Source organism: Penaeus monodon, chromosome 26, assembly GCF_015228065.2.
Source record: "Penaeus monodon isolate SGIC_2016 chromosome 26, NSTDA_Pmon_1, whole genome shotgun sequence".
NCBI classification, from domain to species: domain Eukaryota; kingdom Metazoa; phylum Arthropoda; class Malacostraca; order Decapoda; family Penaeidae; genus Penaeus; species Penaeus monodon.
Genome location: NC_051411.1, coordinates 4,251,721 through 4,265,710, shown reverse-complemented (window position 1 = coordinate 4,265,710; position 13,990 = coordinate 4,251,721). Strand labels below are relative to the sequence as shown.

At 49.8% G+C, this 13,990-nt stretch overlaps 2 protein-coding genes and 1 pseudogene across 2 annotated transcripts in view; all 3 read left to right on the top strand.

Moving 5' to 3' along the window:
* Positions 1-13,990, top strand: part of LOC119589863 (zinc finger CCCH domain-containing protein 13-like) — a 159,462-nt gene that overhangs the window by 138,520 nt on the left and 6,952 nt on the right.
* On the top strand, positions 1,373-8,897 carry LOC119589547 (annotated as a pseudogene).
* LOC119589546 (serine/arginine repetitive matrix protein 1-like) lies at positions 8,570-11,151 on the top strand. Its single transcript, XM_037938147.1, is given in 5 exon segments — positions 8,570-9,146; positions 9,767-9,985; positions 10,045-10,371; positions 10,373-10,857; positions 11,076-11,151. Coding segments are annotated over 5 exon segments (1,197 nt in total). The 5' UTR covers positions 8,570-9,056.

The window sequence follows — 13,990 nt, the reverse complement described above, 5'->3', positions numbered from 1 at the left end:
ATATATATATATATATATATTATATATATATTATATATATTATATAACATACCAAAAGATAATATTGCGAAATTGGCAGCCTTCCTCGGTTAGTTCATGCTTGTCATCTAGGGTGGAGAACAAAAGGGGAGGGGGGGAGGGAGAAGAGGTAGGGGAGGGCAGGGAGGGTGGGGAGGGAGGAATGCAGCTGGGCAGGGAGTGAGTGAGGGGGAGTGAGTGAAGGGAGGGAGAGGGGGAGTGAGTGAAGGGAGAGAGACGAGAGGGATGGAAAGGGAAGGGGAGGAGAAAGGGGAGAGGAGAAGAGAGTAAGGAGGCAGGGAGGGGGAGGGGGATACAGAGAAGGGCCCCTCAAGAAAAAAAAAATAATAGTCTCCGTGGTTTGACAGTGACGCTTCCCTTCCGTATAATTACGTGTCATAACAAAGTGTTTTACTCCACCTTTCTCGCATCTCCGGCCTAATGTGATGACAGCGATATGCTACGTCTGTGTATATATGTGTGTGTGTGTGTGTGTGTGTGTGTGTGTGTGTGTGTGTGTGTGTGTGTGTGTGTGTGTGTGTGTGTGTGTGTGTGTGTGTGTTCTTTTTTATGTAATTATTCATTTCCTTTTTTTGATTTATCTATGTGTCTATCTATTTATTTACTCATATACGTCAACTTGACGTTGAGAAACATGGAAAACAATGGGAAAGAGAAGCAAGCAATAGAATAGGAATGATATCAGAAAAGGGTTTAATGAGAAGAAATACGACAGACCGAAATTACTTCTTGAAACGTGATGTCCGCTCACCAGGTCGGATGCCAGTAGCAGGGCGTTGTAATGAAACGCTTAGTCCGCGTGAAAGAGCGAGTCCGTCCAGCCTCTTCTTCACAGCGGACCTGCGTGTGTGTGGCATGAGGGCAAGTATTCCAGTATTCTATAGAGAAATTTGGGGGTAATTAGTATTCCAGAGGCACATTTTAGGAGACTATTATTCAGAAACACGGCTTAGAGCAATTAGTAAACCGGGCACGCATTCCAGCCTCCGTAAAAAGGTGTTCTGCGCCGCCGCCCTTGTGGACGGCAGCGCCGGCGCCGCCAACACCCAGCCCTCGGGCGTCGGCCTACACGAGGGGCGCCGCCCACGCCGATGACGCGTCTGGGACCGGTTTCGACTCAGGGAATCGGGCCCGGGAGGACTGCCCTCCTGCGCGCTCATGACGTGTCTAATCGGCATTTATTTCTTGCAGGACGCCTGGCCTGACGGACGCCCGAGCCGCGACCGCCCCAGCCGACGCAGCCGGACCGTGGATGTGTCGCCGCAGTGTGTCCCCGTCGTGATATGGGGCGTGGGCGTACGAGGCGCGGGCGCGAGTGAGGGCACCCATCACGATGCCCATGGTGCGGCCGCTGGCCCGCCCGAGCCTCGCAACCACGCCCGTGTGGTCCGCACGGAGTCACTCAAGTCAGAGCGCTCGGACAAGCGCGTGTCCTTCAACAAGGACGTGGGCGTGAAGCACATCCCACGCGGCCAGAAGCAGCAGCAGATCAAGAACAATCTGGTGCGCGCGCCGCAGGAGGACGAGTGGGCGCACTGCGCGGCCGTGCACCGCGAGCCGTGAACCTGTCGTTCGCGCGAGCTGGAGCAGCAGGCGGAGGACCTCGTCAAGCTGCTGGACCACGTCAACTGCGACACGGCCGGCGCCGCCCTCGCCCACAACACGCGCTCGCTCGACCGCCCCAAGCACAAGAACAACAAGAACTTCGCGCACCACCACTATAACAACGTCATCGTGAACAACGTGCGCAACAACGCCGGGCCCAAGAAACACCAACGTGCTGAACGGCGAGCCGCGAGGGCGCCCGCGCACGCTGCCCCCCGCGCGCACCGCCAACCCCATCAACCGCCGCGTCAAGGGCGACGTGAACCGCGCCGCGCACCCGGCCCCCTCCCCCCTGCCCAACGGCGGCCCGCTCGCGCACCGCCACCGCTCGGCCGACCACCTGCCGGACTCCGACTGGACTCGCCCCCGCTGGCGCGCCGCCCGCACCCCCTGGCCGGCCACAAGTCCGTGCCCGACCTCAACGCCGTCTACTACGACAACAACGAGGCCCCAGTCGTACAAGTACCAGCACCTAGCGGGGCGCGACCAGGACCCGGTCATCGGCTACAAGTCGGTCGACGCCTTCTACGACCGTGATGAGCACGGCGCCAAGCTGAACCGAGCACAGAGCGCCGGCTACAAGTCCGTGGACAACCTGACCGAGCACAGCCAGGTGGGCGGCGGGCGGCTGCAAGGCTTCAAGTCAGTGGGTCACCTGCCGAGCACCACGTTCTCCGACAGCGACGACGACATGTCGCGGCCCAAGCCCTACAAGAACAAGGTCGGGAACATCATCAAGAAGTTCAACGCGGAGTCGGACGGGACGCGGCACACCAACGTCCTGCTGGAGCCCGAGACGGACGTCAGCCGCGCGGGACGCTCGAGCCCGACCGCTTCCGCAACCACAACAACAACCAGCCCTTCAGCTACACCGGCAGCCTCCCGATGGCCACCGTGCAGACGGTGCGGCGCCTCTCGCCCACCCGGGAGCTGCCGCCCCGCGCCTCCCCCCCGCGCGACTCCCCGCCCAGGGACGCCCCCGTCTATGCTCAAGTCAACAAGAAGGACGTGCGCGACGCCGAGAGGAACTACCGCAACGCCCGTCAGGAGCGCGAGTACTCGGCCAAGATCATCATCACGGACGACGACCACCGGCCGTACCAGGGACCAGTACGAGGACCACTTCCGCGACGCCAACCCAAAGAACCACTACCAGGAGGACGACGACGCCTACGAGAGCTACCAGGTGCCGGAGGATAACCTCAAGCGGCTCCTGCACGAGGACATCATGCCGGCGCGCATGCTCAGCTCCGAGGACCTCCTGGAGGAATACAAAGAACAATCCAACAACAACATCAACATGTCGTCTGTCGGCGTTCAGACGGACGCCCTGCCGAAGGCGCCGTCGAGGTCCCGCAAGACGCACAAGAGCTCCTCTCCCTCGCCGACGCGGCAGCACCAGTCGCAGCAGAAGCAGTACCAGGTGAAGACGCAGCACATCAAGAACGAGCAGAAGCACCACCAGAACTACCATTACGAGCGGGAGCCGGACCATTACCCGAGCTCGAAGCACCACCAGAGGGGCGGCAACATCCACAACAACCTGACGTCGGCGACGCTGGTGCGGCAGGTGAATCACGGCTTCGGGCGCACGGACCGCTCGCCCTCGCCGCCGCTCCGGAGGCCGCAGACCCGCCAGCCGCGCCGGAACGTCGTCCCGCTGCTCTCGGACACGTCGGACTCCGAGGCCGAGCACCGGCGGCGCACGGTCGACCCGCTGGCCAGAATCCGCGACCAGGTGATGCAGCGGGAGAAGCTGCAGGAGGAGGAGGAGGAGAGGAGGAGGCGAGGAACGGCCGCATCGGGATCAAGGAGAGCGGCGTCATCCCCTACCGGCCGGAGGAGATGATGCCCCTCACCATCGACGAGGTGGACGCCCTCAGCCTCGTCATGGAGGACACCGGCAAGAAGTCGCTCGTGGTGTCCAACCAGTCGCAGTCCACGTCCGTGACGCGCACCACCAACCACCGCTCGCGCCGCTCTGAGACCGTGACCGAGCGCGCCCACTCGCAGCCGCACAAGGACAGCCTGCCGCGGCCGCAGAAGCCCCCGCGCGAGAAGAACCACGCCATCCGCGAGCCGACGCCCACGAGGGGGCACAGGGAGCAGACCCCGACCCGGGGCCACAGGGAAACAACGCCCACGCGCGGACATCGGGAGGCGACGCCCACGCGCGGACACAGGGAGACCACGCCCACACGTGCCCACAGGGAGGGCACTTCGTCCCGCCCCCGAGAGCAGCGCAAAGATCCGCCCACGATGGAGAGGAACAGGAAAAACAACTTGGAGAAGGAGCGCGCGGCGAAGGCCTCGAAGCAGAAGGAGGAGAAGAAAGAGAAGAAGAAGAAGCGAATCAAGATCAAGTTCTTCTACGACCCGCGCCCGCAGGACGAGCCCGACGTCGACCCGCTGGCCAAGTTCACCGAGTTCCGCGGCTCCTCGTCCGACGACCGTCCGTCGCCGCGCGACGAGCGACGGACGGACGACGCCAAGGACGAGCCCCGCCACGAGCGAGCGCAGCGCGAGGAGTACCACCGCAGCGAGCAGAAGGAGGTGCGGGAGGACAGCCGCCCTCGCCGAGGCCTGCCCGACGTCCTGGAGGACACCACCTCCCTCAGGGACCGGCGGGGCTCCCGCGAGCAGCTGAACCGGTCGCGCGAGCAGCTGAGCAAGTCCCGCGAGCAAACTGGCCCGTTCGCGCGAGCGGCTGGACCGATCTCGCGAGCAGCTGGACCGGTCGCGCGAGCGGCTGGACACGACGCCGCGGCAGGGCGCCACAGCAGCAGGGACGTCCGCGAGACCAAGACGAGGGAGGTGTCCGTGGACGCCCACAACGGCTACGGGACGAAGCGCCGCGACTCCAAGGACTCCCGAGACTCCCGCGACAACCGCAACCGCGAGGCCGCGCGCTCCCGTTCCCGCGACGACCTGGCGGCCTACGACGAGTCTCCGGACGAGCGCCGCCACGACGACCAGCACCCCGATGGCGACTACGACGACGAGAACGACGAACGAGGCTCGCCCGACGGCAGGCCCGGGAGGAGTCTCAGCGACAAGTACCGCAGCGGCCCGCTCTACGACCCGCCCGCGCCCGAGGACCAGCCGCCCGCGGAGCTCATGCCGCACACGGAGGTAAGGGCGGCGGGCGGGGGAGGGGGAGGGGGAGGGGTTAGAAGCATGGAAAGATGGAAAAATAGATCATCATTCAAATCCACGAAACAAGTATAGGGACAGAGACAGACGGATGGATGGACAAGACGAACAGACAGACAGACTGACTGACTGACTGACTGATGACTGACTGACTGACTGACTGACTGACTGACTGACTGACTGACTGACTGACTGACTGACTGACGACAATGACAAGACATGACAGACAGATGACAGACAAACGACAGACAGACAAGACAAACACACACACACACAACACACACACACACAGACAACAACAACACACACACACACACACACACACACACACACACACACACACACACACACACACACACACACACACACACATCCAAAAACACACACACACACACACACACACACACACACACACACACACGCACACACACACACACACGCACACACACACACACAGCCTGATAAGCAGATAGAATGATAGATAGACGGACAGGGAGACAGATACAGACATAGACATACATATACATGCATACATACATATAGACAGACAGATATAGGTATAGATATTAATATAGAAATAGATATAGGTGTAGATATGGATATACATATAGTTGTAAGTATAGCGATAGATGTAAATATAATTTAGATAGATGTAAGAACTTTGAGATAAATCAGTATCGATATAACCAATGATTCATTGTGTGTGTGTGAGAGAAGAGAGAGAGAGAGAGAGAGAGAGAGAGAGAGAGAGAGAGAGAGAGAGAGAGAGAGAGAGAGAGAGGGAGAGAGAGAGAGAGAGAGAGAGAGAATGAGAGTGAGTGAATGAATGAATTAATTAATGAATGGACGAACGAACGAGCGAACGAATGAATGAGTGAGTAAGAGAGTAAATGAGTGACTGATCGAATGCGTGCGTGCGTCCGTCCGTCTACCCCTCCTCACCCCTCCTCACCCCTCCCCACGCCTCCCCACCTCCTTCCCCACCCCTCCCCACCCCTCCCCACCCCTCCCCACCCTTCCCCACCCCTCCTCACCCCTATCTAACCCCTCTCTAACCCCCTCCCCTCACCAACAGGACGAAGAGAAGCAAGAGAAGATCCTGAGGCAGAGGAAGAAGTTCTTTTCCGTCCTGATGAGCGATGGACGCAACAAACCAGGCAAGACAAAGACACCGGAACAAGGAACAAAGACAGTGAAGACGAGCAAGAAAACCCCCGCCCCGCAGCCCACCCCCCGCCGAACGCCAGCCGGATAAGGCCAAGAATCAGGTGAGAAGAGAGAGGGGAAGGGACAGGGAGGGTGTGTGGGGGAAGGGACAGGGAGGGAAAGAGGGAGGGAGGGAAGGGAGGAGAGAGGGAGGGAAAGAGGGGAAGGGAAGGGAAGGGAAGGGAAGGAAAGGGAAGGGAAGGGAGGGAGGGAGGGAGAAGGGGCGGAAGAAGGGAGAGGGAGGGAAGGGAAGAGGGGAGGGAAAGGGATGAAGAGCGGAGAGAGGGGAGAATTGGGGGATGGAGAGAGATAGGGAGTGAGAGGAGGGAGGTAGGGAGAGAGTGAGGGAGGAGAATGAGAAAGAGGGGAGAAGGGAGGAATGGAGAGAAGGGAGAAGGGAGGGGGGGATAGGGAGAGAAAGGAAGGAGAAAGCAAAGAAAGAGGGGAGAGAGGGAAGAGAGAGGGGAGAGTAGAGAAGAGAGAGAGGAGAGAAGGGAGAGGAGAGGAGAGAGAAAAGGAGGAGAAGAAAGAAGGTGAAGAGACGGGAGAGAAAGGGGAGGAGTGAGAGAAGAAAGATAGAAAGGGGAGAAAGATGGAATCGAGAAGAGGAATGAGGGGAGAGAGAGGGAGAAAGGGGAATAGGTGGTAGAAGAGACATACAGAATAGAGAAGAGAGGAAAGAAAGAGGAAAAGATGAGAAAGATAGAATGGAGGGAAGAGAGAGGGAGAAGAGAGAGACAGAGGGGAGGAAAGAAGGATAGGAGGGGAAACAGATAAAAGAATAAGAGAAGAGGAAGGAGAACGGAATAGAGATAGATAGAAAGGAAGAGAAAAGAATGAAAAGCAAAAGGGAAGAAGAGTGGATAGAGATTATTTTGTCTTTTAGTGAAATTAACATCTTAAAAATCTTCACGTTATTTTGTTTTATAGTTTTTTATCTTTGGAAAAAAAATAAAAATGATTGACAAGAATTGGTTTTATGAAGAAAGTGGGAAAATATAGTGAAGTAGTCTTATAACAATATATATATAATATATATATATATAATATATATATATATATATATATATATATATATATATATATAATATTATATTTTTTTTTTTTTTTTTTTTTTTTTTTTTTTTTTTTTTTTTTTTTTTTTTAAGGTAAGTACACGGTACGGCAGTGGCGGATCCAAAGAAAGGAAAAATATTGATACAAACAAACAAAATTAAACAAATATAGTAATCATTAAAAATACATAAATGATGGTGATGATATAATTACCAATGTTATTATTGTTGTTGTTGTTGTTGTTGTGATCATCATTTTTATTTTCGTTGTTGATATCATTGTTACTTTCAATATTATCATTATTATCATTGTTAACAATATTATAATTCTGATTATTTTTATAACGATAATTGCCGTTAATTTTGATCCGCTGCTGCGTTAGGGTGAATAAAATAATTGAATAAACAATGTAAAAACTGAATAAAAAGGTAATTAGAAAGATATACTTTTACTGATTTAATTATAAGTCAAATGTCATATTAAGATTCAAGTCCTGCATTCTTTAATATAAGGTTAATTATACTTTTCATGTCATTAATGTTATATGTCATTGATTTTCCAGTTTTTTTAATTATATTTCGTTGAAAAAAGTAATATATAATTATGAAGATTTAGTTAAATTTATGGTATCAGTCAGTCTGTTGGAGGTACAATATAAACTCAACTTTGGTACCTTATTATAGTACCGTAGTCACTGTACCATCTGCGTTGGTACTTACAGCTCTTCATAATCTGTCTTTCCTTCTCATCACTCTATATGATTCATTTATCTATCATATATCATATATCTTGAGAAAAAAAAGAAATATATGGTGAATATGATATACTTTTTCTTATATTTATAATTCATTATTTACAAAAACATAAGGATCAGTCAGAGTATTCTAAAGTCATTTTAAAATTACAATCCCCCCTTTCTGTAATGTAATGACACCCCCCACCCATCCCCTCCATTTCCCCTCCCTCCCCCCTACCCCCCTTTCTGTCCTGTTTCCAACCCTGTGCATGACCGCATGATGACTATGGCTAACCGCATGTCGGGCTCACCAATGTAGAGGTCACGTGATCCTTATATAAAGAAAAAAGAGAGAGAAAAAGAAAATGGATTTCAGGTATCCGAGACTCAGAACTAATGAGCTTTTTGTTATGATGGAGAATGGAGACTTACAGTGCAAAGCGTAGAACGTAGGAACACACACCACACACACACACACACACACACACACACACACACACACACACACACACCACACACACAACACACCACACAAAACACACACACCCCACACACACACACACCACACACACACACACGTGAGATCAGTTTCTATCGTCCTATGATTCTTGGATTTCATTTGAAAATACTTATGTCATAGACCTTCCTTAGGACTTTACGCATTTCCCATTCCCTAGTATGTCCAGTACCATCGGAGACAGTTAAACAGCTGATGGTAACTTAGAAAAAAAATATATGAATTTTTCTTTTTTGCAGTAAGATCCAATACTGTAATTATGTCATGGGTTAATATCCTTTTGATTTAAAGATTATATTGCATTGTTCAATAATCAAAATCATTATGAAGTACAAGCAGTCAGTGCTTTATTTTGCTCAGTCATGCTCTGTTCTCGAGGATTTGTTTTGGAATCGCTTTCCCTTGGATATTTGTCCCTCGGATATTAGTCCCTGGGAAGTTTGTCCCCTGGATTTTGATATTCCTCGGATACCTGGAATCCCTAAAAGCGCGTGCAGGAGGATCCGTGGCCCCGAAGGACACTTTCCTGACATGTGGCGTCGGTGCGTCCCTCTCCCTCGTTCCTCCTTGCGCCCTGACCGCTAACACAGCACCACGTTCCTCCAGACTCCCGCAAAGAAGAAGCCAGCAAAGAAGAAGCGTGCGTGGCCGTGGGCGTTTCTGGGGCTGCGGGGGGGCGGGGGGCGGGGGGCGACCCGGGCGGCACCCCCGGGTCCTGGCTCGTCTCGCATCGGGTCCTCGCGGATGTCGTCCAGGGCCTCCTCCCGCGCCTCCTCCCGCAGTTCCCACCGCCCGCGACGTCCCAGTGTGCGAGCCTCCAAGATCCGCCGTGAAGTGAGTCTCTTCGCCCACCTGCCCTTCCTTACTACACCCACGCTGCCTCGCGTCCTCACACCCTCACGCCCTCACGCCCTCATTCCCTGCTCTTCCTCTCACACACACGCTCTTGGCTTTACCACTCTCCCCGCCCCTGCGCTTTCTTCCGTCTTCTGCGGCCTTGACTTTGATTTGCTTTTCCAGGATCACATCACATGCCTCTTTCTTTTTCTTTTAAGCTTTCCCTTCGTGATTGGACGCAGCACTTCACTGCTTGGATCTCAGACAAATGTTCCTCCCACAAACTCGTACATGATGCTTTCGCTTCCGGTGCTTGCCCAGTCTCTCTTTTCTTTCATTTTTTTCAGCTTCTCGGAGTGGCACGCTAACCTCGCGGGGCCAGTTAGTAGTGGCTGAGTATTAGTGGCTTGTCTAGAACGCTGTAGGCACGCGAGCTGAGGCGTGAGCGCCCACCACAACGACAAGGAAACCTGACATAGGCACATTCTCACGCACACACACAGGCCCACATATGCCCGTTACAGTACTAATGGTGATGATAACAGGTGTAGTGCGGTTGTGGTATAACAGGTAAGCTGGACCGGAGATGTAACCCCCCTGACGCCATCCTCTTGCAGGGCCAACCGCTGTGGTTCAACCGCGAGCGCGACGAGGAGGCGGCGGGTCCAGCCGCGCCGCCGCAGTGGGAGAGCTCGACGCTCAACCGCGCGGAGCTGCGCGCCAAGAAGGACGCTCGCCAGGGGGACAATAGCGGCTTCTCGACAGTGCAGCGCCCAAACCCGGCGCGCAAGTACTCGGCAGAGTCCTCGGCGTCCTCGGAGGCGCCCCGCCCCGGGGTGGCCCGCACGACCAGCTTCAAACACCGCTACTTCGGCGACACTGACATCGAGAGCAGCCACGGCGTCGGCGCGGGCCCAGCGTGCCTGACTACCGCAGCCTCCCCAACCGGTCGTCGCGGTCCGCCCACCGGAACGCGGGCAAGGGCAAGAGGGCCACGAGCGGGCCCCGGGGCGTGTCGCCGCCCTCGGGGGTCGCGGGGTCGGCCGGCAGCTCCCTGCAGAGCAGCGAGAGCGAAGTGGACAGCCACGGCGGCTCGCACGCGTCCCGCGCGTCCAAGGCCTCGCGCGTGTCCACGGGCTCCAACCGGTCCGTGTACCTGCACGCCACGGCCGTCGCCGACATCCCGGTGCGGCGCGCGTCCCGAGGAGGTGCCGAGCGAGCGCGGCGTCAACCGCCAGACCAAGAAGGTGTCGCGCTCCTTCTCGCTGCTGGCCCCCTGGAAGCCAAGGCACTACCGCGAGAAGTACGAGGTGGAGTACGACAACCGCGAGGCGCGCGAGGCCCGCGGCGAGGCCAACAACAGCAAGGCGCGCTGCCCCCCCGGCCGCCGCGGCGCCCGCCAACGAGGCCCCCGACAGCGAAGAAGTCAACACGGTCCCAGAGCATGTACAAGGACTCCCGCCTGGCCGGCTGGCTCAGGCGCCGCAGGAACAAGGAGGCCAAGGGCATCTGACGTCAGCCGACCCTCGAGGAGGACTCGGAGTACCTTTGAGCCGCCGCGCGCCGCAGCCTCCACAGCATTCCTCGGGCGTCTCGGCTGGGCCGTCGGTCGCGGGGCTGCCGACTGCTGCGGCCCCGTCGGTGCCGCCGGTCCTCACGTCACCAGACTTTTGACTTCCAAGTCGCATGCCATAACTCTCAGCCATGTGTCCTTAAATATATATATATATATTATATATATATTAATATATATATATATATATATTATATATATATATATATATATATATATATATATATATATATATATATATACGTGCTCATACTCATTAACACAGATGCTGTTATAATATTGCAAATAGGCTTGATTCGTCAGTAATGTTCACTTGCAGCTTTATGTAAATATGTGTCTCTAACATGCTACAGCTCTGTCCTGTTATATAACTACTGCGAGTTATACTACAGGATTCAAAAGGTTTGCTCTCGAGACGCGGTCCATTAGTCGATGCCAGTATACAAGGGGAAATGGGGGGGTCTTCAAAGGAATCTCGTCCTTACGACCCCCGTATACAATGGCGATAGTGGATGGCCGAGTCGTAAAATGCTGTTACAGAAGACTGGACTAGCAACACAGATTCCCTTCTTTTGAGGAATGTCGTGGAGTTTGCTGAGGGAAGGAGTTGTGACGCCGCGTGCGTGTGCTGCCGAGGGAGCGAGAAAACGTCGCTTTCGTTTTGTCTTTTGTTTTTGGCGCGTTTTTATTATGCTATTCAAAATGGCTCTTTGTCGGTTATGATTTTTTTTATGTGCGACACATGTTTTGGGATACGCTTTATGTAAGTTTTTTTTTTATGATTATTATGAATACTTTTCTTGTCTAAATTTGATGTATCCGTGTGTGCTGTGTAAGACATGAAATATCCTTACATGCTGATGTATGTGGAAAAAATATATATTTGGTGTACTTAAAGATATATAAATATATATATGATAAGTGACAGTGACAATCGGTGGATCTTTTCTAAGTTTTACAAAGGAACTTTTAAAAGGTACTACGTTTTTCAGACAAAGGATAATTTTTTACGCCGCAGAAAAGTGATTTCATCGATTTGAAACTGAAGAAAACGGACAATGAAAAAAAAAGAAAAATAGATCGACGTTCTGTGAATAAAAAGGACCCAAAATAGTTTCTATAAATCCTTTTTTCTTTCTAATGTTGGACCTTGCAGAATCCAAGAGACGATATAAATATTAAGTTTAAGACAAAACAAAATGGCTCAGTGGGCCATCTTACACTGCAGAAAATGGTGCTGAAGGAGATATATATGAAATAATTTGCTTTGCGGTTCAGTGTTGTTTTTTTATATATAGAGAGAGATACATATAAATATTTTTTTAAGTGAGCTTCTTGCCATGAATGCATCTCGAGCTTGTATGCCCTTTTAACCTAAATCAAATATAGGTATTGAGGGAAAGGGGAAAAAATCATAACATTTCCTTATATAAAATGTTTTTGTAAACCCTCGCACAAGTTGTTGTACTGAAGAAATAAGGAAAATACATTAGCAAGTTGAGACCAATTTATGTACTGACTAATTCTTGTTTTTCATTATAATTATCTCATTATTTTCTGACACCCTCCCTACCAATTTTATCATTTATTCTCTCGCATCTTCCCCTTGGTTTCATTTTTTTTTTATATATAATTTCTCTTTATACGTATATAGAATTCCATCCATTTCATTAGTGTGAATACTGACTTAGTCCGATATATGTGTTGCCATATGAATCAGGTATACAGGAACGGAATATATGGAAAATAAATTTAACATTGACGTGATTAACAATAAAAAAAAATCGACGTCATTGTCTGTCCATCATAAACCGATTCCTATCTATCTGACAAAACCATCGTGTATATTTAAGATTTTTTACTAAAGATATAATCAAAAAGATATATAATTGTTTCGTGGATTTTTTTTTTAAAGAAAAGATATATATAAGAATAAGAAGATACATATTATAGATTTTTTTTTTATCATTCACTCCATAGGGTCTGTGTTCGTGTTAAATTTTATAGCCTCTGATTCTTGTAAGATCAATGAAAGTTGAAAGAATCGTGTTTTTTTTTTTTTGATAGTTCTTGCAATGTTGCTTGATGGGTGAGATGGTTAGATAGGTGCAATTGATTATAGAGGGTGCTATTAATGGTTGATGTTGATATATTGAATGATATCCAGATGTTTCGGTTCGCAAAATGACATGGAGATATACCAGGTATTAATAATAAGTTGTTTGGTGATTTTTGAAGATTTTTTTTTTTTTGAAAGGCGAATGAAGATGAGACAGATTTTGACGAGATGGTAAATAAACCAGTAAAAAAGATGTAGACAGGAAAAAAAAACGAGAGAGAAAAACAAAGAAAAAGATGTGGAGGCGGGGAAAAACAAAAAAAAAAAAGAGAAAGAGAAAGAGAGAGAGAGAGAGAAGGAGAAGAAAAGCATCAAAGACTCATAACAGTAAACAGTAAAACTAATGAAAGAAGTCAGGGCTATAACCTGCAACCCAAACACAGACCTTCTCAACAATACCACGAGCTAACAACTGTGGATCTGTATATTACCTATATTTTTTTTTTCGCAACAGCTATGGTGTCCTCGCATGTGTTTTCAAACCCATTGTAATGGGATAACACACTAAGTTTTTACATGGTTCATTTGCTGTCTCAATGCCAAAAGCGGAATACATGTAAATAATCATAATAAATATCTTAACTATATTTCGTTTTTTTTTATTGTAGTTAGTCCTAAGTTATTCGGTTCGCTAAATAAATCACTTTCTCATCATTCATTTGATTATTTAATCTTGTTCATTGTATTTGGAAAACGAAGCTCTTTTTATTACAAAACTCCAAATATAAGATTATTGTCCAACCAGAATGAACAAGTAAATTAATAATTAGATTTATTCAAATCACAGGAAAGAATACTTTGAAAAAAAATATCAGTCCATGCTAAAAACATTGGATTATAACATATATTTAAATGTGATATATGCACATGACATATTATGTTATTAAAACTATGTCAAAATTTCAGCCTTATGTGCTGAGAATGTTATAAATTATGCAAACATCTGCAATAAAGAATCAGTTTAAAATTCCCCTTTTCAGTGCTGAAAACCGATTACAAGTAATTTGTTTAAAAGCAGATTTTTATAAAAAAGGTGATTCATTATTTAAATTTAAATTTTAATGATTTTAAACTTTAAAAAAAATTTTTTCTTTACCAAAAAATGGGGGTTTTTAAATTTAATACTAAACCAAAAAAAAAACTTTTACA